Genomic DNA, 25,724 nt, shown 5'->3' on the forward strand with positions numbered 1-25,724 from the left:
AGAACCAACACATATTTAAAAAAAAAAAAAAAAAAAAAAAGCTGAGAGCTGCATTTCAAGGAGAGTGAGGGGGACAAATACTACAGCTTATTACAAACCCTGCCTGCGGGCCAGTTCGTGTTTTTATTCTGTGAGTTAACATGCAAAGACTTCAAAGATTAAAGTGTAGTGTAAAAGAAAAAGGAGGGGTACAAAGGAAACACTGTTTTTTTTTTTTTTTTAAATGTTAATTCTGTGTTTTGGATCTCATCACTCACCTGAGGAAGGCTCACACTGTTCAGAGGGCGCTCTTAAAGCTACATGGGTGCAGAGTCAACTTAAACTAGGGTGTCTTTCCACTTAAACAATGAGCTGAACACGTGTTTGGAGGCAGTGAGTGGGAGTAACACCAAATGGGTAAAAGTAGCCTAAAGATACAATGACTGTTAAATCTGACCTGTTGCTTTTTTTTTTTTGAGCTATAAAAACTGAAAAACACTGAAATAAGAAGTTATGAGTGTCTGCATCCATGATGTGTGGCTGGTGGTTAATCGAAGGTTATGTCCATGGCATCATTCCCTGAGAGTGAAGAACTGCACACACACACCTCACATTAAAGAAAAGAAAAAGCCTCAATCATCCACATGTCAGTTCCTCAATCGCTGACCTTTTAATACATCATCTACTTTGGATCAACCACAGTGGCTCAGAATACCTGTTGTTTTGTTTTTTTTGCTAAACGGTGTGGCACTAAGTAGAGAAAGCTCAGGAGTAGATATGGAAGTTTCTTAACCTAGACTATCCGCACATAGCCCATAAACAAACCAAAAAAACCTCTACAGGAACAAAGAGGACGAGGATCGACACAGGCTCTACTCAGCTGGGAAGGGAAAGATGGGTAGCTACTCAACAGATGATCACATGAACTCTAAAAACATCCACATTTACAAAAAAATTTTAAAAGGTTAAAAAAAAAATAAAAACTCCCTACAAAGGGGGGGGAGAAACACCCTCAGGCTCACTGAGGTTTTTAGGGTGAAAATATAATAAAATCATTACCTCTGTTCAATTAATAAATAATTCAGAATCCATAAAAACAATAAAGAAAAAATCACATAAAACGCGAAATAAATTAAGCCAGAGTCGTTTCAGAGGTGACGACTTGTAATTCCTATGGGAAAACAAATTCACAGAGAGGCAGCATTTTGAGTGACTCCACCCCCACCTCCAACACTAGGTGCAGTTTTACACCTGTTAAAATTCTGCGAGCAGAAGAAACGCACCAAAGTGCTGCCTCTCGCCCTTACCTCTCTCCTTAAAAAAAAAAAAAAAAAAGTTATTGCTGGTGTGATTGAGATAAAGAGGAAGGGTGGGACACAAGCATGAGAGAGTGGAGAGACGTACAAACAAATAAGCACCATTTTGAAATTTCAGTTTCACCACCTCCTCTTTTAGCACCGCGTTTCACCTCCACCCATCCAGGTAAACAGACCCTTCGTCCTGTTCAGTTTGTCACGAATAAAAAAAAAATTAAAAAAAAAATATATATATATATAATAAAAATTAGGCCAGGGGAGAGGTGGAGGGGTGATCAGCAGAAGGGGGAAATACTAGCAAATGTGACGCAGGTGATCTTGGCATCAGAAGCAGTGGACGTCTTGCCGCCTCACCCTCTCCTCCCGCCCCCACCAACATCTCTTTTTTTGTCCGTCCAAAATGCCCACAGGAGCTTCAAGTCCACCGTTCCCTGCAGCAACATGCTCCTTTCATGTTTTTGTCTTTAGTGTGCTTGTGGTAAAGTCGTGCGCTTGCTCGTTTCCAATCCGATACCCTGTCTCCTAAGCATGCACAGTGAGCGTGTTTTACGTATCAAAGATTTGTTTCATCTCCAGGCAGTGTCCATGTGATTTCATTTCTTTTTTGTTTCATCCACCCTCCCCCCGATATATTTTAACTGTCTGGTAAAAAATACACAAAACTATCTTCTTCTCTCCCCCTGCTCCTGACTCCTCGCCCTTCTTTCAATGTCTGGGAGGGTTACACGAAGACGCGGTTGTGTCTGCTGAGCTTCAGGATCTTCCCCAGTCTCTGCTTGGCTGTGGCCATGCCTTTTTTGGGCCGTTTGCCTAAAAAAGAGAAAAATGAAAATATTAGCGGGATTTATATAGTAACATCAAATAGTGAGTAACATTTCAACTAACTATCTTCTCACAAATCTGACAAATAATCCATCAAGTGGCCTAATCATGATGATAACCATAAGTGGCCCTTAAAACGGGCCCCTGACACCAAAGAAAGCACCTACTTTATATTACAATAATTAAAGAAACTAATACAAATTAAACTAAACATTGTCAAACAGCAAAAATGAAATAAAACATGATAATGGGGCAGGGATAGCTCAGTAGGTAGCGTGGTGGCCCCATGATCGGAAGGTTGAGGGTTCAAATCCACTGAACGGCTACCCTGAGGTACCCCTGAGCAAGGTACCGTCCCTACACACGGCTGCCCACTGCTTCACTGAGTGAATGGGTTAAATGTAGAGAGTATTGATCCCCATGGGGAAATTAAAGTATACATTAATCGAAATAAAATATACTAACACTTCTTGCACGACAGTTAAGTCCTGGTTAAAATTTGTCCTGATCTTTGATCAGCTTTATTTTGGAAAGGTTTTTTTCTGTACTTTCTATTTAATTTTAAACAGTTTTTAAACACTGAATACCACCTCTCCCACTGTCAGAGAGCTAATCAGAGAGCTAATTCCCACATCCTGCACATTCCGTATTGAACCATGCTTTATCTTCTGTGCCAGTTAGTGTGGACTGAAACAGCTTCTCCATTTTTCTGCATATTAACAAGCAGAAATGATAAAAGTCACATTTCAAACCTTTTGTGGCCTGATTGCTGATTGGTGGAGGGTTCGGGGCGTGCCTCTTGGAGGGGTGCAGAGGTGGAGACATTGAGGGGTCACAGTATTGGTAGTCCATCTCTGGGCTGGGGAGCCCTTGATTGTCCCAGGCTTCGCTGCTGCTGTTTCCCTGGCTGTCTATCGGGCTCTTGTCCCCCTGCAGTCGGCGCTGGTGCTGCGCCTGTTCCAGCGGGCTGGGCCACCAGGACTCCTGGAGCGAGTCTGCCGTCTCCGACTTGGAGGAGCACAGCAGACCAGCCATAGACAGCATCCCCTGAATGGCCTCTGCTGTGCTGGGTGAGGTAGGACATTCTCTGTAGGAGGAAGACGAGACTCATTTTTAAAAAAGGTGCCCCGATGGCGCCGTGTTCACGGGGGCCTTTCAAGGATTTTGTTTTATTTATTTATTTGGTTAAACGGCCCACGGATAATCAGAATATTTGAAGAAGCATAATAGTACTGGTCACAGGCCTGCCTTGATCTGTTTCCTCACCGTTTGAGTGGTTTGTGTTTGTGCCTGAGTTTCTCGCCAGACTGGTCCAGCTTTATGTGCCCTGAGCCTGTCTGCTGCTCATCCTCGTCCTCTTCATCCTGGGAGCTCTCCGAGTCTTCGTCAGAAGATGATGACGACGATGACTCTTTATGCTACATTGGACAGAGAAATTTCAAAAACATGCCTCAGAAGACAGCGTAAAAAATGATTACCCAAAGTACACTCTGTTCAGAAACACTGAGCTCTTAAACCGGCTGTGTTTGTATAAATCCTGCACATCGTTTACCTCTGTGGGAAAGTCGCTGTCTGACTCGACATCTGACACACTGGAGTGTCCTGAGACTTCTTCCCCGAGTTCAGTCTTCATCCTCTCCAGATCTCCTGAGACACAAAGGAACACATCGTCAGCTAAATGCTTGCATGGCTACAATCGTCTGTTGGTTTAATATTCACTGAAGACTTACTGAGGAGTGCGGATTTCTCAGCTGTGCTGTGCTGTTCCTGACTGTCATACATCCTCTCAAACTTCACGTCCATGCAACCCTTGGGTGGGCCAACAGACAGTCCCTCATCTTCGGACTTTACAGGGCTGCTGCTTCCCGGTCGTCTCAAATCTCTGCACACACAAATATAAAGTTCATGTTAACATGCAGAGCAGGTGACTAATTTATATTGTAATAAACAAGAAGAGGAAAATAAATTGGACTCCTCATCTCCTGACGGCTGCCTCACAGCTCAGAAGAACAGGCTTTGTAGATTAACAAATTCATAGTTTCTGTTGCTGACTAGTAAACCTTTCTAAATTCATTTTTACTTCATGTTATTTTTTTATTCACCAAAGTGGTTTTATGTTGGTTTCTGGAGTTTGTCACCAAAACAAAAGTACTAGTTTGACTGGCTCTGCACACTGATTCACTTTGCTCCCCCACCTGATGATTCTTCCGTTGACCAGCATTAGCCGTATGTGGTTGTCTTCCAAAGACTCTGCAGCAGCAGCTGCAGATGCAGTTGACACTTTGTTGAACTTTGCGTGAACCTTGGCACCAAACGCAGGATCCTGGATACAGAATATTAAAAGTATTGTATCAGTCATCAACAACACACACAGAAGCATTTACAAAAAGCTTTAATCGGTGCAAAGCTGCATTTAAGTGAAGACTCCAACTACAATAATAAGTACATAGTGCACCTTTTGGCCTAACTAACGGCATTTTGGTTTCTTCCTTTAATGTAGATTAAACACACATTCTGAATGTTTGCTCCTTGAAGCTCACCTCCTCCAGTGGCCCGACCTCCAGCCTCTTCAGCACATCCCTGGTGTGCTGCTCTAAGATGTCCAGGTTAGTGGGTAGCTTGGGCGCATGGCGCTCCTGCTCCCTCAGTTGCCTGGCGGCCCTTCGAGCTCGCCGTGCCTGGCACAGCCTCTCCACCGTAGCTCGAGTGGACAGGCAGCCGTTTGATCCCGAAGGTACTCCACTTCCCTGAGATTTCACTAGCTTGCTACCACCCACTGGTTCCTCCTAGGAAATAAATGTAAAATAAATCATGCAGTGAAGGTTGTTACAATGTGCAAAAAATAAAAACAAAACCTACAGAATCAAATGATCATTTTTTTTAATTTAATAAGATGTACAGATAAAGCACATGTAAAACTGTAAAGGGTCAAGAAATGGTGCAAATTAATGATGTAAACACTGAGATTACAGCTTGTATATGTCTAAAATGTGGGTCACTTTTATTAATCACTGACAATACCAAAAGAGCGTCAGCTTTTCTCCCAGCTGACACCACCATTTGCATGAAGTCTAAAAAGCTCCTCACCTCTAGGTAGCGGATTTCCTTGGTCAGTTCTTTAATGAGATGGTTCGGCCTGATATTGTCTGGTACCTCGCTGGTGGGTTCGTTCACCTGCAAAGCCGCAACAGTTTACATTCAAAACAGAGGAGTGAGCAGAGAATCTGCCGCCTGCTGCTGACAGATAAGACTAAACGTGGATGCCTCCGGTGACTCCTGTGTCACAAGAACCATGTGGACTGCAGACATGTGAGGTGTAATCAGGCAGAATTTCTCACCTCTCTTTTCAACCAAGTCTTCAGTGCACTGATTAAAGCCTTGACTCCATCCACTAGGTAGGTCGGTGGAGGACAGTTGTCCTCTCGAAGCTCTGACAAAATCAAAGAAGGGAAAACTGTCACGAGTTTTAAGCGAGAAAGCTTCAAACCTTTTAAAACAGTAATGGATTTCCAAAAAGGTAGCATTAAAAGTGGTGTTCAGCAATGGAAATTTCCTGTGGATATTTTGTGTTTTTAAGTTTTGAGGGATCAAAAATAGTGGGGAAAAAAAACAAAACAAAACACGTCACACTTTGACCCTCCACTATGTATTAAAGGACTTGCAACCCTGAAATTTACTGTCATATGCAGGTAAAATTTTGCATGACTTCATTAAATATACTAATTCTGAGGGGTCAGGTGGGAGGAAGTCATTGATTTTTCATGGAAAGACCCATAAATAAATCTTACTGACACCATTATTTTCTTGCCAAATGTTTTGAATTTTTATGTCAAAATGTTATGTTGCGACAGCTCTTATACACATCTCTGTGGCTTGTGGTTTTGAGTTTTAGACTCTCACCTTTTAGCATTTCCAGGAGGTTCTTTGCCACATACCAACAAATGGCCTCAAAATAGGGAAACTTAAAGAGGTCTGGGGTTTTCAGACGACGCTCCATCTCATAACACCTACAACGCGAACCAAACGTTAAGTGCTAAAGTCTCTAGAAAACACACAAAAATCAAGATGCCACACCAGTGGCAGGCGAGTGGTTTACCTGAGCTGCATGCCAATATTGAGGTTGTGAAGGAAGTTCCCTCCGAATGCCATGCAATCCTGAGAGGTGAGAACAGCGTGGATCCAGCCTGCAGAGGGCAGCAGAGCACAGACGTTTACTCAGCTTATCTACTCTCTGGCTTAGAATGATAACATTCTTAGGGTGGGGCAGAGAAATTACACATGAATACCTGAGGAAATAGGGATTTATACTTCGCTTAATCATATTTTCTCAACATGCAGAAAACAAAATTCGTGACAACAAGACTGCAAGAAACTTTTTTATCCTGCTGAGGCACAGTCACACTCAGCAGCAGGAGATAATGCTGTCAATAACGGCTTCCACCCCAGATAAACAGTGCTCCTAATACAACACAAAGTAGGAGAAAACAGATTCTTTTGGGGGGGGGGGGGGACTGACAGAGGCTGACAGACAGGCCTGATAATACGCTTGACTGACCTACTGTGCTTCCTGACCCCAGCTTAATTCCCACCTCTCCACAGCCTTTCTGCCAAAAGCTCTCTTTCACAATGCTGCTTGAGCTTTCTGAGAAAGCATGGCTGGAAGACTGATTGAGGACATCCAGCAGTTGACGGGCTGAACTGAGCTTTGTCTCTCCGTGTGCCGTAGGGGGGCAAGGGTGAAGGAGCTCTATGGGCTTAAAAAGTCCATTGAGAGACTGATGGACAAATAATGGTATGACTGGATCCATTAGCTTCACTTCAGCGAATCAAAGCATGCTTTGGTGTCATGCTCAGTTAGTGACATGACATCAAAACATCTTTCTACCTTCTTAATGCAACATCAGCAGCGCCACCACAAGGCTGCATAGTCACGTGTAGTAAAACGCCTCAGTGCTACTTTCATCATATGACATAGGAGCTCTGTCTCTCTTCATTTTTCCCTGTAATTATGATCATTAAGAACTGTTTGGGTTGTTGCTCAGGAAGAATTTCCCTCTCTGTTATTTTCCTTTGGCAATAATAGAGGACCTTAAAGGAGCCTGTATTTTCCTGGCAGCATCCATGGGAATCATGATTATTTTTCACTTTTAAATGCACATGGGGAAAAAAACAAAACAAAAAACAGGCAGGTCAGCAAAGCTGGCGCAAAACTGTCAGGCAGTCACCAGAAACAATGATTTAACATCAGCGACACAAACAGCTGCACGTCTGAGAGTGTGGAATTTATTGTGCTTGGAAACCACACACCATTATCCAAGACTTTAAAAGTACTTTGATGACTAGTGTGTTTAGTTTGGTTCAACTAAAATGTGTGTGTGTGTGTGTTTGTCTGGTCAGTGATGTTTGTTTAGGCTGGTGTGAAAGCTCTCAATCACATCCTGGTGTACCGACCAAAGATCCCTTTCAAAAAGGTGTGTCAGGATAGCGGACGTGACTGAGCACGAAAGGCTGAGCTGATTTTAAACCCACGTGTAATATTACAAATAAGCTATGAATACATTTGTCCAAATCATTTGAGCTCTGCACTCGTGCTGACCTGCATGTTTTACCAGTCAGTCAACTGTGCTTGCATCCTTTTTTTCATAAATACATTATCTTTAAAGAGTGGATGTTATAGTGCTGTAACATGCCCTATAATAACAATAACATTGCTCATCTCATCATAAAACATATCATAGCTGACTTTTTGAGCTAATCGTGACAATTAGTAAAGTACAGATGATAAGCTGCCAGTTATCCAAATTTGATTTCTTCATACGTCCAATACCTAGAGGTCTACATAACTGCCATGCTCACGGATCATAGCCTGAACATAAACCATCATTTATCACAATCGTCACTTCTATCAAACAGTTCTTGAACATCCAGAAGATGGCGAGGTTACAACTTTCCAACTGTTTGCCAACCAACAACCAACTGTTGTACTTTCAGAAAGTACAACCCCTGTCAGGTGGGACTTTTTGTGGGGTAAAATAATCTCCCTGGAGCTTAATGTGCTACATAGTTCCTGTGATAGAAATACAGAGTTTCTCAGGAGGTTCCCAGTTCAAACTGACCTTAAGAAAGTTTTGAAAGTACACTTAAAGTCCTTTACTTATCAAATGTGACATTAAAACACCTCACTGACCTGTAGGGATGAGCAGCGTGGTTCCTTGGGGTACAATACACTTGTAACACTTATCCACTTTGTCCCCAAAGAACACTTCGCTCTGATTGGGCGAGGAGCTCCATGCCTCATATAGTGCAAGATTGGTGAGGGTGGGCTTGATCAAGTAGAAGACTTTCTCACCCTGAAAATCAAAAGAAAAAGGTATTTAAGGTAACGAGAGGTTAAACTTGTGAATGTGATGGCACTGCTCTACTAAACACCCGCCCCTCATTCAATCACAAATTAAAGTTAGCTGTAGTTTTCAGAAGCGAGGGGGTGAGACCATCATGATGAGTGCTGCTGGCTGTTTTATGAATTAACTGGATGTGAGAAGCAAGGTGACCCTTCAGAGAGTGCTAGTCTGACCTAAAAACCTCAGTATTTAAAGAAACACTGAATCCCTGAGCTTGATGAACATCAGGGTGGCATGTTCCTCTCTTTAAAGGAGAAAAAAAAAAAAAGCTCTTTAAATCCACACACTCACCCAGAGAACATGATACCAGACAGAGGTGCCTCCAAAGTCTATGTGGAAATCTGTGTAGCTGTCTTTGACCCCCATAAGGCAGTACTTCTGGACAAAGGGTTTAGGGAAGAAGGAGTCGTCTGGCCAGTAGTTCTCAACCCAGGACAACGTCTGAGCCACGTCAGGAACCTCCACCAGCTTTGCCATCCTGCGGGTGATCAGAATCATGCAGCACACTGAGCTTAGGAAAGTTTTAAAAACATATCTGTAGGTCCCTGATTTAATCTCAACCACATCCAATACTGTAGAGAGACTCGACTCTACCCTCAACAGAATAACAAGTCACTGAGGTGAGACTGTAAACGTCCAGCACAATCAGATCTGATGGTAGCTGGTCTTTAACCTGCTAGGTGCCTATAGTGCAAAGTCCATACGATGTCAGACTGCACCAGTGTTAGAACAAAGCAGAATAATATTCTCGGCATTCATCGTTATCAAGCTGTCATCATATAAGGAGCCTCCAGCATGCTACATGCTCCCTCACCTTCACAGTACTCCCAGTAGTGCAAATGCCTGTTTTGTTGTGTGCTACACTTAAAGAGAAACTGAGCAAAATATCCCAACCTGATTCTCACAAATCTGTCTAAAGTGCACGTGTGAAAACAGCTTTGGCTACATCAGAAGGACTTTAAATCGAATGTTGTTCCATTTCTTTCTATTAACTCAGGCAACTATTAAATCAGCTGGAAGCTTCCATTCAACTTTACATTGATATAGATGGCCTTGGTAAAAAATACATCTGGAAGTTTTGTCAAACCTAGTTTGCTGACTCTTGAAGATACTTATTCCTTTTTCGCTTTTAAATCACAGTGACGGACCTGCAGCATGGCTTACTTCGTGTCAGAGAACTCCAGGCTGATGAGGTTGAGGACTTTGGGTCGATGGGGATTGGTGAAATACTTGATAAACTCGCTGAGCTTCATCTTGCTGTCCGCCTGCCGTGCCACATCTATCACGTCGATGACTTTGTTACCACCTAGATGGGAATGAAGTGCCTTTTAGTTTGTGCAATATCAGATTAGATGTTCTGCAGTCACAGACTCCTGAATGAAAATCTTCAAACTTTTTAAATGACTGCAGAGTAGGTGATGGGGTTCAGAGGGGTCAGCAGCCTGCTGGCATCCTCATGTGCTTTTAGAGATCAACCCCTGAGGAAAACTGGCATTAATATGGCAGCATGGGGAGGGGTTGTAGGGGATGCAAGCGAGACAATCTGTCAATCTGTCCAGACCACCAGTCCCAGAGGAAGGGGAGTGGGTGGAGGTGAGAGGGCTGCTACGTTTAATAGCTGTGTGTGCGTGGGAGATCTCAAGCATATAAGGAAATATGTCTGTAGATGTGAGAAAAAGTGTGCAAAAGCTGTGTGTGCATGTGTGTGTTTACTCATGGGATAGAAAACAGATGCTAAAAAGGAAAAGAGAAAAAAGTCAAAGAGAGAGCAAACAGCAAACAGCTCACAGTTGGGAGGCTACAAATCACACGCAGTGACACGCAAGGCCGGAAGTAAGACTGGGGTGCAGTGTGTAGCAAGACAGCTGGTGGTTGTATTTTCCCCACACCCCTCCCACACACCTTTTTTATTACCCCTGTGCACACTTGTACACACACACACACACACACACACACACACACACACACACACACACACACCTCTCTAAAGGCCCAGCTGGCCAGCGTCTGATGACAGAGAACAGGTGGAGTGAAAAGCAGTCAGTCACACAGTGCGAGACAAAGCTGCCTGGAAACCCTGCAACGCCGAGCTCGAGCACTGGGTTCACAAACCCAATTCAATGTTTTTATTTAGTTTTTTTTTTATTAATGTCAACAAACTAAAGCACCGCTGAGCCAGCTCGAGAGACACTCAATCTAACCGACATCCCACCATAAAGACAATGATATATGACGACACCCAGTTATGTTAAAGAGCCAATTAACTGAGATAATTGTTGCAAATATGTCTTTGTCATCAGACAGGAACCAGAAACTTGTTACTCACTGCATTAATTTTAATGTAAAACAATTATTTCCTCATGAATCAAACGTTTTGGGAGCAAAATGCTGTAAAAATAATTAACTCAACACTGAAATCAAAAGATGAATCCTACTTTATTTTTGACCGTTTTGTAGGAATGAACATGATTGTAACTATGAACATGCACGGCAGGGTTTGTTATATTAAATACTGGGATGAGGGACTGGAATAGCTCCTTCTATAATAGGTTTTTGTGAATCGGGCTTTAAAAAAATATATACTTTTAATAAAGTGCTGGTAATAAGCCATTGCCTGTCAACAGCAACCTTTACTCTTCCTCAAAGCACCAGTTGGGTGCTTTAACAGGTGACCTCAAAGTTGAGCTGAGTTTAATTTGGTATCCACCCATTTTGTGCTAAGTGTCATAAGGAAAACTCATATTAATATTAGTTTAAGCCAGTCAATGTGATCTGATTAGTCAATAACAAGCATCAAGACAACTTTGATGGTGCAATACAAACTTGGTTTTCCCTTTCTGGTTTCTTTGTCAGGTTTTGCATAGTTTCATGTAAAACCTCAAACCATTTCTAAAAAGCTTTGCCCTGGAAGGAGTTTTTCAAAATCTCCAATGTCTGTGACCTAAAATGCTTTTCATGTGTGAATGAAAGACCAAAACGCATTCAAAAACCAACTTCTCCAAGACACCTTTCTAATGTGGACAGGGTCTCAGTGTAGTTAGCTTCTCAAGTGGCTTTGCTCATTTGTGTTTAGTTTTATTAGCTTCAATATTAGTTCAGTTCCTATGACAGCTGGGACATGCTCCAGCTCCTGCTACAGCCCTGAAATGGGTAAGTGGAAAAAAATTGAAGAATCGATAGTTTCAGGTTTGGCGTTTTTATTATTATAAATGAGAAGTTATTTGTCAGGGTCTCTGTACACAAATAACAATGTTCATCAGGCAGACTGTGCTAACAAATTCCATCAAACAGAGACAAAAACTAAAGACATTTTCTCATTTTTTTAAAATTTCAGTCAGTTTCATTTTTTTCTAAAGTTAGCCAAAATATTTTTTCACACCCAGTTTGAGCCTTTATTTTAGTTTTAATTAACTGTAATGCCCTTGCCAACATCGGCTGTCATCCTTCAGTTGAAAGTTTACATGCCAGTTTACTCTGAAACAGCTGGCATTAAACCTAATTTTCTACATCAAAGTACTCAAGCGGTCTAGAGGCTGGTCTCTGCAGCTGTCATCTGCATTCTTCCCCTCACAGAAAGAGAGAGGGTTGCTAACGGTGGGTCGCATTGTAACATCTTAGGCTGCGTCTACACAGGAAGTGATTTACAGAGAAACGGAAACCAGAGAAAGTTAAAAACATTCGACAACTACAGCCAAAAACAGGAAAAACACAGAGCGGGCCAACGCCAAGACAAACTTCACTCAACTTCGGAGCAAGCATTTGATACCAGTGATTGGCACATAACAAGTTAATAAATGCATAACAAGGTAACCTAGGCAACCAGAGCCTGTGTCCAGAGATGAGTGAATACTTGTTGGTAATTAAATAAATTAAGAATAATTAGGTTTACTGACTGAACCCTTACTCCTTCCTAGCAAGGGCACCTCGCCCTGGTTTCCATTCATTACAGTGGGGCAAAAAAGTATTTAGTCAGCCACCGATTGTGCAAGTTCCCCCACCTAAAATGATGACAGAGGTCAGTAATTTGCACCAGAGGTACACTTCAACTGTGAGAGACAGAATGTGAAGAGAAAATCCATGAATCCACATGGTAGGATTTGTAAAGAATTTATTCGTAAATTAGGGTGGAAAATAAGTATTTGGTCAATAACAAAAATACAACTCAATACTTTGTAACATAACCTTTGTTGGCAATAACAGAGGTCAAACGTTTACTATAGGTCTTTACCAGGTTTGCACACACAGTAGCTGGTATTTTGGCCCATTCCTCCATGCAGATCTTCTCGAGAGCAGTGATGTTTTGGGGCTGTCGCCGAGCAACACGGACTTTCAACTCCCGCCACAGATTTTCTATGGGGTTGAGGTCTGGAGACTGGCTAGGCCACTCCAGGACTTTCAAATGCTTCTTACGGAGCCACTCCTTTGTTGCCCGGGCGGTGTGTTTTGGATCATTGTCATGTTGGAAGACCCAGCCTCGTTTCATCTTCAAAGTTCTCACTGATGGAAGGAGGTTTTGGCTCAAAATCTCACGATACATGGCCCCATTCATTCTGTCCTTAACACGGATCAGTCGTCCTGTCCCCTTGGCAGAAAAACAGCCCCATAGCATGATGTTTCCACCCCCATGCTTCACAGTAGGTATGGTGTTCTTGGGATGCAACTCAGTATTCTTCTTCCTCCAAACACGACGAGTTGAGTTTATACCAAAAAGTTCTACTTTGGTTTCATCTGACCACATGACATTCTCCCAATCCTCTGCTGTATCATCCATGTGCTCTCTGGCAAACTTCAGACGGGCCTGGACATGCACTGGCTTCAGCAGCGGAACACGTCTGGCACTGCGGGATTTGATTCCCTGCCGTTGTAGTGTGTTACTGATGGTGACCTTTGTTACTTTGGTCCCAGCTCTCTGCAGGTCATTCACCAGGTCCCCCCGTGTGGTTCTGGGATCTTTGCTCACCGTTCTCGTGATCATTTTGACCCCACGGGATGAGATCTTGCGTGGAGCCCCAGATCGAGGGAGATTATCAGTGGTCTTGTATGTCTTCCATTTTCTGATGATTGCTCCCACAGTTGATTTTTTTCACACCAAGCTGCTTGCCTATTGTAGATTCACTCTTCCCAGTCTGGTGCAGGTCTACAATACTTTTCCTGGTGTCCTTCGAAAGCTCTTTGGTCTTGGCCATGGCGGAGTTTGGAGTCTGACTGTTTGAGGCTGTGGACAGGTGTCTTTTATACAGATGATGAGTTCAAACAGGTGCCATTCATACAGGTAACGAGTCGGGGACAGAAAAGCTTCTTACAGAAGACGTTACAGGTCTGTGAGAGCCAGAGATTTTCCTTGTTTGAGGTGACCAAATACTTATTTTCCACCCTGATTTACGAATAAATTCTTTACAAATCCTACCATGTGAATTCATGGATTTTTTTTTCACATTCTGTCTCTCACAGTTGAAGTGTACCTCTGGTGCAAATTACTGACCTCTGTCATCATTTTAAGTGGGGGAACTTGCACAATCGGTGGCTGACTAAATACTTTTTTGCCCCACTGTATATATACACACAATATATAGTTCGGATTGAAAACAATAAATAGGTCAATTTAAAGACTTTCCATCATGTGTAGAACTTTTTGACCAATCTTTGACCACACACCGAGCTGGCAGCAGAAATGCTCGACAGCATCGGCGTTTACTCCAGTTGTCCCATTGTCTTCAAACTGGAAGAACTGTAATCCCACACTCAGACCCCAGTCACAACACCTGTGCCTTGGCTTAATGCTCAATAGGGCATGGGAGAGAGAGATAACGTGAGAAAGGGAGTCTGTAATCTGAACTTAATTATAAAAACACTGGTGGGCTTGGTAATGGGCTTGTAATAGGAGCTGGGAAGTAGCAGGCTGTTTCGGTAAGGAAGTGCAGTGGTCATGGAGAGGGCAGTGAAAGCTTAGCCGTCGCTCATTTAGAACGCATTCAGCCATCGTCTGATGCCTGATAAGTGGGTTAAAACCCATGAACCTGGAAACTGGTTCATATTGACACACACAGATGGCGCCTGCTCAGCAATGGCCACTTAGCTGGCTGGTGTAGCGTTATTTCATTAGCTTTTAAGCAGCTTCCAATGATGCTGTGTAGTCCAATCACAGAAGTCACATCCTTCCCAGACAATAAACACTAATGTTTTGTTGTAAATTACATACATACATGTGACAACAAAGCCAAGTTTTCTTACCCACATACTGCTCCACATCTTTGACAGAAAAAGTAGAGGGGGGTAGTTTCAGACCCAGACCCTCCATTTCGGTGACTGCTATGGGGTAGTTGAAGCCTTGCCTCTCCAAGTACCTGGTAGTCACCAGCTCACCCTTCATCCGTATCAGAATCTCCTCGGCACTGAAAACCAGATTGTAATAAGTTAATTCAAGCTGCCAGTGTTCTCAAAATAAAACCATAATGGTTTTAGCCATGCAGAGAGTTGCTTTGTTTACTTTACTACCCAAACCACAACACAATATAGGTGAAAATATTATGTTTGTGGTGGTGGTAGCATTTTGACCCAAAAAGAGCCTACAGACATGCAAGCTGCTCTGTGAGGTGGTGATTAGGCACACTGAGAGGATTACCCAGGTCACTACATATCACCCATTTAATCCTAACGACAACCTTGGTTTTTCACCTGAGATAAAGTCAGGTGAGCCACTGACTTTTCATAAAGATTTCTACAAAAATGTGATCACAATCAATTACTGGACCCAGTAATGTGTTTTTCTTTCTTAAAGCCACACTGTTTTGTGTGACTAAAAATATTCCAAAGCTACACATTTTTTCCAGAATCAGTGGTCGTGAAAATGTAAATAATCCACACACTGGAACTATTTTCTTTTATAGAAACAGAATCAATCAAACTCCCACTAGATATCTGTAAACGTGAGAACACAGAACAAAACAGTTTGCCTGGCTTAAAACCAAAAGAAGCAAGCGTGTACATATTTATGTCTTCTCCTAAATCCACTTTAACCTGTATGAGCATTAAGTTAAGAATTTCGAGTTTTTTCAGCAAATTAGAAAAACAATCCAGTTGGTCAGAAGGATTAAGTATGAGAAAAAACATTTCCAAAATGAAAGAGAGAACTGGAAAAAACACAAACAAATTCTCATACATTTGCAGTTTTTCTCTTTTCCTTTGTAACTTTCTAATGCAAAGCCTTACTTAAGCCTTTAACTGCATAGACAACTTTACAGGAGCCCAATTTTGAGCCTTCAAAAGTAGACATGATTCACAAATCAGAAAATCGCACTTTTAGTTTACCTGAATAAAATATTCCACTAGGCAAGGCCTTTAGAGTTTTAAAAGTGTGGCTCTTTGGGGAGGGGGGGGGGGGGGGGGGGGGGTGTTGATATCTACCTGGGGAATGTCCTGTTTTGGAGCTCCTTGATAAACACTGAGGTGCCAGCCTGCACCGGCTTCGATCCATCGTCTGGCTCTGTGTAGTCATGCCTGTGCCAGTTGTTGCGCTTTTTCACTGCAGAAAACAAAAAAAAGTAGGTTTGAGTTTCACTGGGCTGTCTCGTCCTAATGTAATAATGCCCTCTTGAAGCACCTTCACACAACAACATTGTAAATTATGCAGATCACAATCACTTGTCACAAGCACATTAATTCACTACTCAGCCCCTGTGCCCAGGGGTGGATATCGAGGGGTTTGTCCAATCAAAGTGGAGGGTTTACAGCACCATTCAATTAGCTTCTTAATGTCTGCCCTCAGGGTTGTCAAAGGTTAACCTATTCCCCTCCCCCCCTTAACCAAAAAAAAAAAAAAAATCTGACTCGACTAACACTGCAGAGAGCGGCCTTCCCCCCGGGACTGTCCAGCATATAGAGACATGGGTGAGACAAGGCAGAGAATCAGAGTATGGTGCTGTTTTCACACATGCACCTCAAAGAATTAGGTCATACTTTCCGCTGTTGTGCTTTCTCACATGTAGCACACATCAGGAAATAGTTTGCTTCAGATATACTGGCTAATGGAAACACTTTACTGTTTAGGCTTCAGAGCTGCCAAGATAACAGATGCAAGAGGGTGCCAGGGCTCTAGAGTGCGACCAAATTGGTCGCAAATGCGACCAGATTTTTCAGTGGTGCGACTAAAAAAAATCTTAGGTCACACCGGTGCAACCAACTGTTCGAGTAAAAAAATAAAAAATTAAAAAAAAAGTCTCTGCAACTCGGAAAGTCTCCGTGTGGTCAACAACAACATATCATGCCCATATCGTGGTCTAAACCAAGCAGAGACAGTCAGGGGCGGTACCTCTCTGATTGGTCATGTACGTTTGAAAGTGCAAGTGGATAGAGAGGGGTGAGCTTGAATAAAGCGATATCAATTCATTAAATCCTGAATCGACTTTTAAATATGAATATGAATTCCCTCTTTGCTGTTTTGCTTCCACCGCGATTTAAAAAAAAAAAAAAAAAAAAAAAAAAAAATCACACTTTATGCACAGCTCTCTCTCTCTCTCTCTGTGTGCACTTCAAGAACAGTTTCCCCATCTCAGATCTCTGTTTTCTGCATTATTCATTCGCTTCTTACCCACCAATATACCGTTATTTACCGCACTCTTTCTTTCTTTTCTTTTCTTTACTTAAATGACCTCAGACAAGAAAGCCTATTTTCTGCTGTTCAATACTGAAAATATTTAAACTTTTTAAAATTATACAATATTGCAGAATATTTTTAAGGTTATCTGCTATAAAAAGCCAGGCCAGGAAAATCTCCTTCATGTTTTTCTGTGTTTTTTTCTCAGTTTGACACAAAGGCATCTGCTGTGATGCTCACAATTCTGATGAAGTCTCATAAGTGTCAGTACTGATAAATGATGAGAATTATAATATTTCTGACAGTCTGAGGCAAAAGTGAATCGAAATCAAATGGATTATAGAAATCAGTGATGATGCCCAGCCCTAGTGAGTAGCCTAGGCCTGACAGAAGTGGATGTAGCTGTGGGTAATAAGAAAGGATGAAAAGAACTATTTATAACTTTTTGGTTAAGTTAAGGCCTGATCCATCTGAAATTCATAGCCAGTGCTCTGACACGGAGCCATCAACCTCTGAACTTTGAAAAAGCACAGTGTATCCAGAAAACACATTATATGCTGCAATAAATGCACTGCCCAAGTGTCCCCTCTCCCCACTGCCTTTCAGCGGCAGGCAGCAGCAAACAGGTCGTCAGAGAAGGCCAAGATGATGATTAAGTTTAACATTGTCTACAATATTGCCAAAGAGTGCCAAAGCACTTTAAGCACAAGATTGGTAGTTAATCATTTACAAATCAATATTGTCTGTATAGACAGCAAAACCCCCCACCACTACCACCACCAAAAAAAAAAAAAAAATGCACATGTAAAACAGCGGTGTTAAGCTATGCGGTTGAAAAATTTGGGTGCTCCCAACTTTTGTGCTGGTGGTTTCTTAGGCGCACCAGTGCAACCGTTGCAAAAAGTTAGTCTAGAGCCCTAGCGTGCACAAAACAACTATTCATAAGTAGTAAATGCACACTAATATTTACTGAGATATTTGCTGCAATCTGACATTAAATGGACTATGCACTATGAAACTGCCAGGTTGCATGCACCAAGGTGTCTAGAAAAGTTCAGGACTGCAGTGTGTGTGAGTGTGTGCGTGAGAGAGAAAAAATGGCTTCAGGAAGCAGCAAAGACTCACTCAGGGAGGGTCCGTGTACGACATCACAGTTGGGACAGTGGTAAACATCAATATCCACAGCATGGTGCTCTTCTACCTGTACACAGCTGGAAAGAAATGAGATACAGAGTTAGGGCAAGTCCCCTACAGAGGTTTATACCGTTTTTAAATTGCCAGGAAAAGAAAACACGCCATCACAAGATTTTGCCCAAACATATACAAAGCATTTACTATAATAATGTATGTATGTAATAATAAACCCTACCAGCTGAAGGCATTCATTGCATTTACAATATATATGGTCTTTCCTTATACTTTAAAGTTCCTTCAGATAACTTATCCTGTAAATGGTGGCATATAAACCACTTTCAATCTAACTGAAATGAGTGGAACAGGTCTACTGCTTTACAAGCCCGTTCAGAAATGAAACGAGGACACCACAATCTTTATCTGACCTGGACAAGCTAAAGCAGATGAAACGCTCCCAAACTCCTGTCAAATGCTGTGTGTGTTTCAAGCAGAGATGCCAGGGGTCACAGGTCAAAGATAAAAAGAAAGAGGAAAAAGCAGCGCACACTTAGGTCAGGAGACCAAAGATAGCAGTTTTATTTTTTTCCCCTCCAACAAATGTTCTATCATTTCACAGTTATGGCTTCATTATTATTATTATTATTTTTTAAAAAACAAGCTGAATGATCTGGCCTCTTCTCATCATATAATTTGCAGCGCATTTATCAAGAGGAGCTGCAGTACAGCGGTGTCACTCATGCTGCTACTACCCCTGAGTATCCTGCAACAGCCAAGCCACAGGAACCAACTCACATGCATTCCTGGGTTGCATACCGGAGCAGCATGGGTTGAACAGCAACTTTGTTCGGATTGTGGACAATGTGTATAGTGTGATAAGCCAAAAAGTACAAACTAAAACTGAACTATCCTAATTCACATGACCATCCATCCATTTTCTACCACTTATTCAGGTCTGGCTCACAGAGCCAGCAGCCTAAACAGAGATACCCAGACCTCCCTCAACCCAGCTACCTCCTTCAACTCTTCAGATGGTCAAAAGAGGCAGTCCCATCCATCCGAGGGACGGAATCTCTCCTGCATGTCTTCAGTCTGCCCTGTGATCTCCTTTCAGCTGAACATGCTTGAAACACCTTGTTCCTTAAAGTCCCAGGATCCTTTCGCTTTCAGCTCTGCACACATCTGACAATCCTCCCGTGTCCTCCTTTCCTCACTTGTTGAGAAGTCCCTAACATAATTCAAACTCCTTCACTTGGGGCAACAACATATTACCAACCAAGCATGTAGACTCCACCCTTTTCTGACTGAGAATCGTGGCCTTAGAAGTAGAGCCCTGGCAGTTTAGCTTTGAGCTCCAAATCAGCCAAGTGTGAGCTGGTGATCAATGAAGCAAGCAGGACTGTGTCATCCACGGAAAAGCAAACACTTAAACTTCAGGCCACTGAAGCCTGCACCATCCAAACTAAGATTGTCTGCAATTTGTCGACTAGATGACTAATCACTACTGTCACTAGTGTGCACCTGACCTCTTCACTGATACCCAGTGCTGATAAATCTGCCCATTAGCCACTAGATGGAAGTTAGCACAAATCTATAACATTTCAGATTCAAACCCCCCCAAATGATGCAATTAGAAACTAACAAATAACTTAGACTCAATGCCCCCACAGTTTTCTGTGAACATTGAAAAAAGTAACCAAAGTAAATTTCAGTTTAGTTTTAAATTTAGCTTCCTTCTACATTTTGCCCATAGTGTCACAGTTTGAGAACCACATTAGTGTTTTACTTCTTCTGACTGCACGTGGCATCAATTTGTGGAGATTCTCTTCCCCTGAGATCAGTACTCCAAAAACAAATGAAGAAATCTTGTTGCTTTTTTTTTGTTTTTTTGTTTTGAGAGAACCAGACAGACGCCAGCTTCATTACTGGCCTACAAAATCCCTTCCTGCAGCACAGCAAAAAGAGGTTTATAAACAGGTTTGTTGCTGATATAACCTTTGCTTTTAAAGGTGAAAGCCTGCAGGGGGGATAGAGCTGACCGAAGCCTGCTATCAGCTTTGATCTACAAGGAACTACAGGAAAACTGTAAAGGAAATAAAGCAGAGGGCCATTAACTCATCAGGAAATGGTGAGCTTGTGTGAATGCCTGCCACCCCCCACATCACCCTGGTGCACAAACAGGATATCAACCATACCACACAAAATCTGAACTGTTGTTGGTTGGGTATAAGGGCAAACAAATGCATTAGTACAGTAACTAATTAAATATCCATTTAGCTGTAAAGAACTCACATTTATCTCTTTTGAAAGTTACTTTTCCACTCTCCTACAACATCCATAAAAGACAAAAAAAAAAAGCTGAGAGAAGCACTCCTGCTCCTGCACGTGAGCAAATGGATAACTAGTAGTAACAGTGTACAGTGTTTGGCTGGCGACTAAGCCTAGCTCATGTATCAGGAATCTTTGTTCAAACATGTGGCCGTTCGCTGGGGGAAAGCATGAGTCACAGCTCTCTGCCGCTGGGTTCGCTGAGACGTGTGAATACAGCGTGTGCTCTGGGCTGACGTGACCTTCTTGCTACTTTCCTTTATATAACACCGCAGTGGGAAATAAGGGCACTGTGCCACATACGCCACCCTGACTCAGCGCGCGTGTTACCTGTAATGATTACCACTTTAACCCGAGCTTGTGAGTCTATGTGGACTTGAGACAGCAAATGTAAAAATGGGAGAGGAAAGAAAAGAAAGGGGCCAAGTATTTCCTGCTGCCTTACTCGGGCTTGATGACTCACCACAAAGCGGGGTGAGTGTGCAAACAGCTCTTGAACCGACATGAACCTCATCTGCTCAGTCATACGTCATCTCAACTCATAAGATAGTGTTATCATGCATTGTAAGACAACAAAAAGGTCAGAGAGAGTACAACCAGGGTGAGCAACACAGATACCCCACAAAACCTTGCTTTATTCCCTGATAGAGCTGCCCTCTGACAGCACTGCAGCAGATTACCGAGCTAAACATCCCTTCCTGAATGAGCGGAGATGTGTGTACTTGGCTAAACCCTCGCCATCAACAGCCCCTCTCCTCCACTTCCTCTCATCAAAGGCCTCCTTCCTGTGTAACTGAGAGGGTTTATTCATTAGTCCACGCACTGTGAGGGGGTTCATTGTCCTCAGTGATCAGTGCAGAAACACAAAGGCTGGAGGCTGGCATCGCCATTATTTTAAGCTCTAAATAACCGCTCCGCATGGGGTGTCGACACACCTACATTAGGGAACTGGCAGATCTCTAATGGATGGGTGGTGGAGATGGAGAGGATATGAGGGCAGTTAAACACACCTGGCTGTCTTTATGTGCCCCAGAGGAGCACCTGACTCGTCCGAGTGCGCTCAGGCAAGGCTTACATAAACAGAGCCGGACTTGGACAGCAGTAAGAGCCACTGAGGTCTGACAGATGGATAAGGCTCTGTCATTCTGCCCTCAGGGGTTAAATCATTTTAGCCAGCTAGGCATAAAAGCAACATATCACCCGTGCATTGTTTACAGTTTGAAGGACACAGCAGGGCTTTCTGTAGTCAGCTGGTAAACAACAAAAAGAGGATCACTTTGTTGTTTATAGGGTGTCAGGGAGCCCCTGGGAGTTTTAAACAACTTAATTGTTTTCAGTGCAGGTTGAGCTGCCCTGAGGCCCGCAAGCACTGGGACTCTGTTTTCACATGTCTTCAACATGGCTGAGCCCCATTTAAAACCTAACGAGTCATCAGTCTTACGAGTGTTTGCTGCTGAAAGACGCAACACAACAAACACAGACTGAACTCGCTGTGCAGATTCACAGTTCATAACATACAAATTATTGATCTATTATTTTGGTACATCAGCTATCAGTTTGATATTGTAATTTAAAGTGGTTTTCTAAACTTCCTTTAATTTGAACTGTGTGGTATATTCTTTACTGTTATAATTCAAACTGACTAGTAATCAATACATGATGCTTTTGACCCTTAATCGACTTTGATTGAGCCAAATGTAATGTTATTTCCACCCCAATGAGAGTCAGCTGAATATAAACAAGAGCTATGAGGCTGTCTTTACTTCAGCCAATCAACTTATCAGACATCTAAACAGATGATCTGAAACATCACAGACAGCAGTAGTTTAAAAAAAAAAAAAAAGGGGGGGGGGGGGGGCACTTCCACTTAGCCTAAACACCAAAAAGGCTCTCCACAGAGGTGATCTATCTCTCTTTAGTGTGCTCACACTCTGTGCGACATTGACAGATCGCGCATTGAACTTGGCTCGCCGTAGCTCCCATCAGTCATTCGCTCCATCTCATTGAGCACCACTGGTCTATCATCGCCCCCACTGTCCACACGCACATTAGACAATGGGCAGACCGGAGGGCCTGACACCTACACTGTGATCTGATGTGACCTACCGGGGATTTACATCCATAACACTGATGTAAATTTGCATCTAAGAAACGCATGAAGCAGAGGCAGAGGCATTTACAGAGGCAGGTCTTGCAATCAGGTGAGGCTCAAAATGATGAATGGCCCTCAGACTTACACCTGAAATCTAAACCAAAGGGTATAATAGTGGGTTATACTGCTTCAGGGCACTGTTACCCCTGCAGATAGTCAGGACAAAAACCTGAAGGGGCAGCAAAGTAAACCAAAGAGGTCAGAAGATTAGTAACAGAGACCCTCAGAACATTTCTTCTGCAAACAATCATTTTGTATTTTTTTCAAATGCTTTTTTCTCATTCAGGTGTAAGTCTACCACTGTAGGCAATGTATAACTTTTAGATTAAAGTATTTATCAAATATCTAATAGGCACCAAAAAATATTCTGTTGGCCCATGAGGTTAAAGTACCATTTTTAGAAGCAGTTACAATAAAAGACAAAATTTCTCTTTTAGCACATAAAAGAGAAGATGTACACAATGTGGTCATTTTTAACTTTACACAATCTACCTTATTATCTAAGCACTAATTCCACTTAATTCTGGAAATAGTACTTTCCAGTACTCTGAAAGTAGTATGACTTTAAAGTAAAAAATAATAATTATTCAACTTTATTCTTGAAGTAGTACTTCTATCTTGTTCTCATAACAGTACTTGACTTTATTCTGGAAATAGTATTCAACTTTTTCCACGAAGTAGTAATTTTATTTTCATCTTGAAGCTACTTCGAGTAGTATTTCAACTTTATTCTCATCATTGCATCTGACTTTATTCACAAAATAGTATTCTACTTTAGCCTCAAAGAGGTATTTCCACTTTAGCATCAAAGCAGTAGTTGTTCCCAACTGGAAAAAGTATTTCTGTCTTCCTCTCAAAGCAATATGTTGACTATTTTCCTGAAGTAGTAGAGGGCTATGCTGTAGTTAATGTAGATTTAATGCAGTATTACAAATTTTGAATTATTAAAGAAATACTATAAACTAATAAAACTGAAGTGAATAAGAAACACAATGTGGAAACTAACTGAACCACAACTGAATAAAAACAAAAATGAATATGACTGCATTAAACTGTAATAAAGAGATTACTGAAAACATGGGGGGAGTTTATCAGGACTTTTTTTCAGCTTTCCTGTAACCTCACTCTTTACAAATCTGATGCTGATAAACCGTGACACTGATTCAGACAGCCTTACCACATTAAAGTACAGCTTGTTTTGTTTACTGAAACACAGGTGATAGAAAACAGGACACTCTCCAGCAACCAAGACAAAAGTCTCCCACACAAACACCAACAAGAACTAGCAGAATGAGCTCCTCCGCTTTCCCCTCCAATGGCGTGCCATCACCCACAGCCAGAGAATATCCCTTTCCTTCTGGCCTGCCTCGTGGGAAAGAGGCTGGAAATGTGGCCGTTTTTGGAGCTTTGCTGTGAGTATGTGCGTGTGTGGTGTGTATCTGCTTATTAGTCATCAATGGGGGAAGCTCCAACATTTGTTCCTTTTCTTGCTGGCAGATGACACACAGCTAGTCTGTTTTGGCGCTGACACACCACAAATCCTGGCTGCTGAGTTTTTTGGCAGCACACTTGGTGGTTACGCAATGGCTTCCGTCATTTCAACATGAGCAACCCCCCACCTTAAAAACCAAAAAAACAAAACAAAACCCAGATTATTGTATTCCTAAGCAGTCACTGTGGAAATGCACCCACACAGGCTGACTTGAAGAGTTGCCTAGGTCAGCCCATGGACTTAGAGCCACATTAAAAAAACAAGAGAAAACTGCAAAAGAAAGAAAGTCGGATGCTGAGAAAATCTCATGCTCAAGCAGTGCGTCACAATATTAGGTGTGGACTGAAATTTGTACATTTTAGGCAATGTACATTACACAACATTAAGATTCCCATCAAGATTTCAACAGCTTCCACCTACATCTACGCATGAATCACAAAAACATCTGCTACCTGCAATCACAATAGAAAAGAAAAAAACAAACCCCAAAACAAAACAAATACAACACACACACACAAAACCCAGACACGTGCCTGCTTGGTACCTTTAAATAATTCCCCTGCTTGCCACTAGGGGTCCGAGGCCATGTGCCTCCTCTTTCTAAATAGGGGGGTGGGGGATTTAAATTTCGCCAACTGTCAATCAAAAGCCAAACCATAACAATCTCCTCGTTTCCCCCACTTACTTTCTACCAATATCAAACCAGCATTTAAAACAAAGCTCATGTGTATTAAATAATAGATATAAACTACCAGCTTGCTATATAATTAACGTACAGGTTGTGCCCAAACAAGTTGAAGTTGTTTATTAGATCTTCTTGTATCATTAAGTTTAAAATACAACTCAGACGCCGCCCGAGGCTGCCGTTACCTTTAATAACCTGCCAGCTCTGGCACACTTTGTACACTAGGGCTGGTTTAACTGGATTTAAATCGACTGAATCACAGCGACATCAAAATTAAAGTTATCCTTTAAATAACTCTACGGAAAGGTAGTCACGTACGCTTTTGATCACCCGTGTTGACTGAAACAGCTCGGTATACCATCAGCTACAAGATCTACTTTCTATTGGGCTCTATTTAAGTAAATGCCGCTGATTATTATAATAACTACAAAGAGCTGGATCATGTCGTTTTGTTTAAACTTATCTGCGGCACGATGGAGTTCATTAATGTTGTTTTTAGGGGCGCGAACCCCCACTTTCGCCCGTAAAGTCGTGTCAATAGACGGTTTAAAACCTCCGTCGCCCACCGCTAACGGTTAGCACGCTAAGTTAGCCAAGACCGCTCAGAGAACCGTCGCCTTTTCTTAAAAAACAAACCGTGTTTCTCGCCTCCATGTAACTACACCTCTTTAGGATGTCGCAGACTACATACCTGCCGTGAAACCAGTCTTTACAGATGTCGCACTCGATCATAAACCGGCTCACATCGTAGGGCTGCCGGCAGACACAGTACAGCGGGGCCGCCGCCATCTTCCTACTGTCCCCAAACAACGCAGGAATGAAGCG

General features: G+C 42.3%; 1 protein-coding gene across 1 annotated transcript; it reads right to left on the minus strand.

Annotated features, from left to right (window-relative positions):
• Positions 1-25,724, minus strand: kdm7aa (lysine (K)-specific demethylase 7Aa). Its single transcript, XM_080886066.1, has 18 exons — positions 25,591-25,724; positions 18,237-18,322; positions 15,923-16,040; positions 14,750-14,910; positions 9,683-9,824; positions 8,810-8,996; positions 8,305-8,467; positions 6,214-6,301; positions 6,018-6,124; positions 5,456-5,547; positions 5,205-5,291; positions 4,658-4,903; positions 4,313-4,440; positions 3,848-3,999; positions 3,670-3,764; positions 3,384-3,535; positions 2,870-3,204; positions 1-2,105 (listed from the first exon to the last, which is right to left on the minus strand). Exons 1-18 carry the CDS (start codon positions 25,686-25,688, stop codon positions 2,017-2,019), a joined length of 2,526 nt encoding a protein of 841 aa, XP_080742192.1. The 5' UTR covers positions 25,689-25,724; the 3' UTR covers positions 1-2,016.

This window comes from Rhamphochromis sp. 'chilingali' (genome assembly GCF_963969265.1).
Source record: "Rhamphochromis sp. 'chilingali' genome assembly, chromosome: 7".
In the NCBI taxonomy this organism is placed as follows: domain Eukaryota; kingdom Metazoa; phylum Chordata; class Actinopteri; order Cichliformes; family Cichlidae; genus Rhamphochromis; species Rhamphochromis sp. 'chilingali'.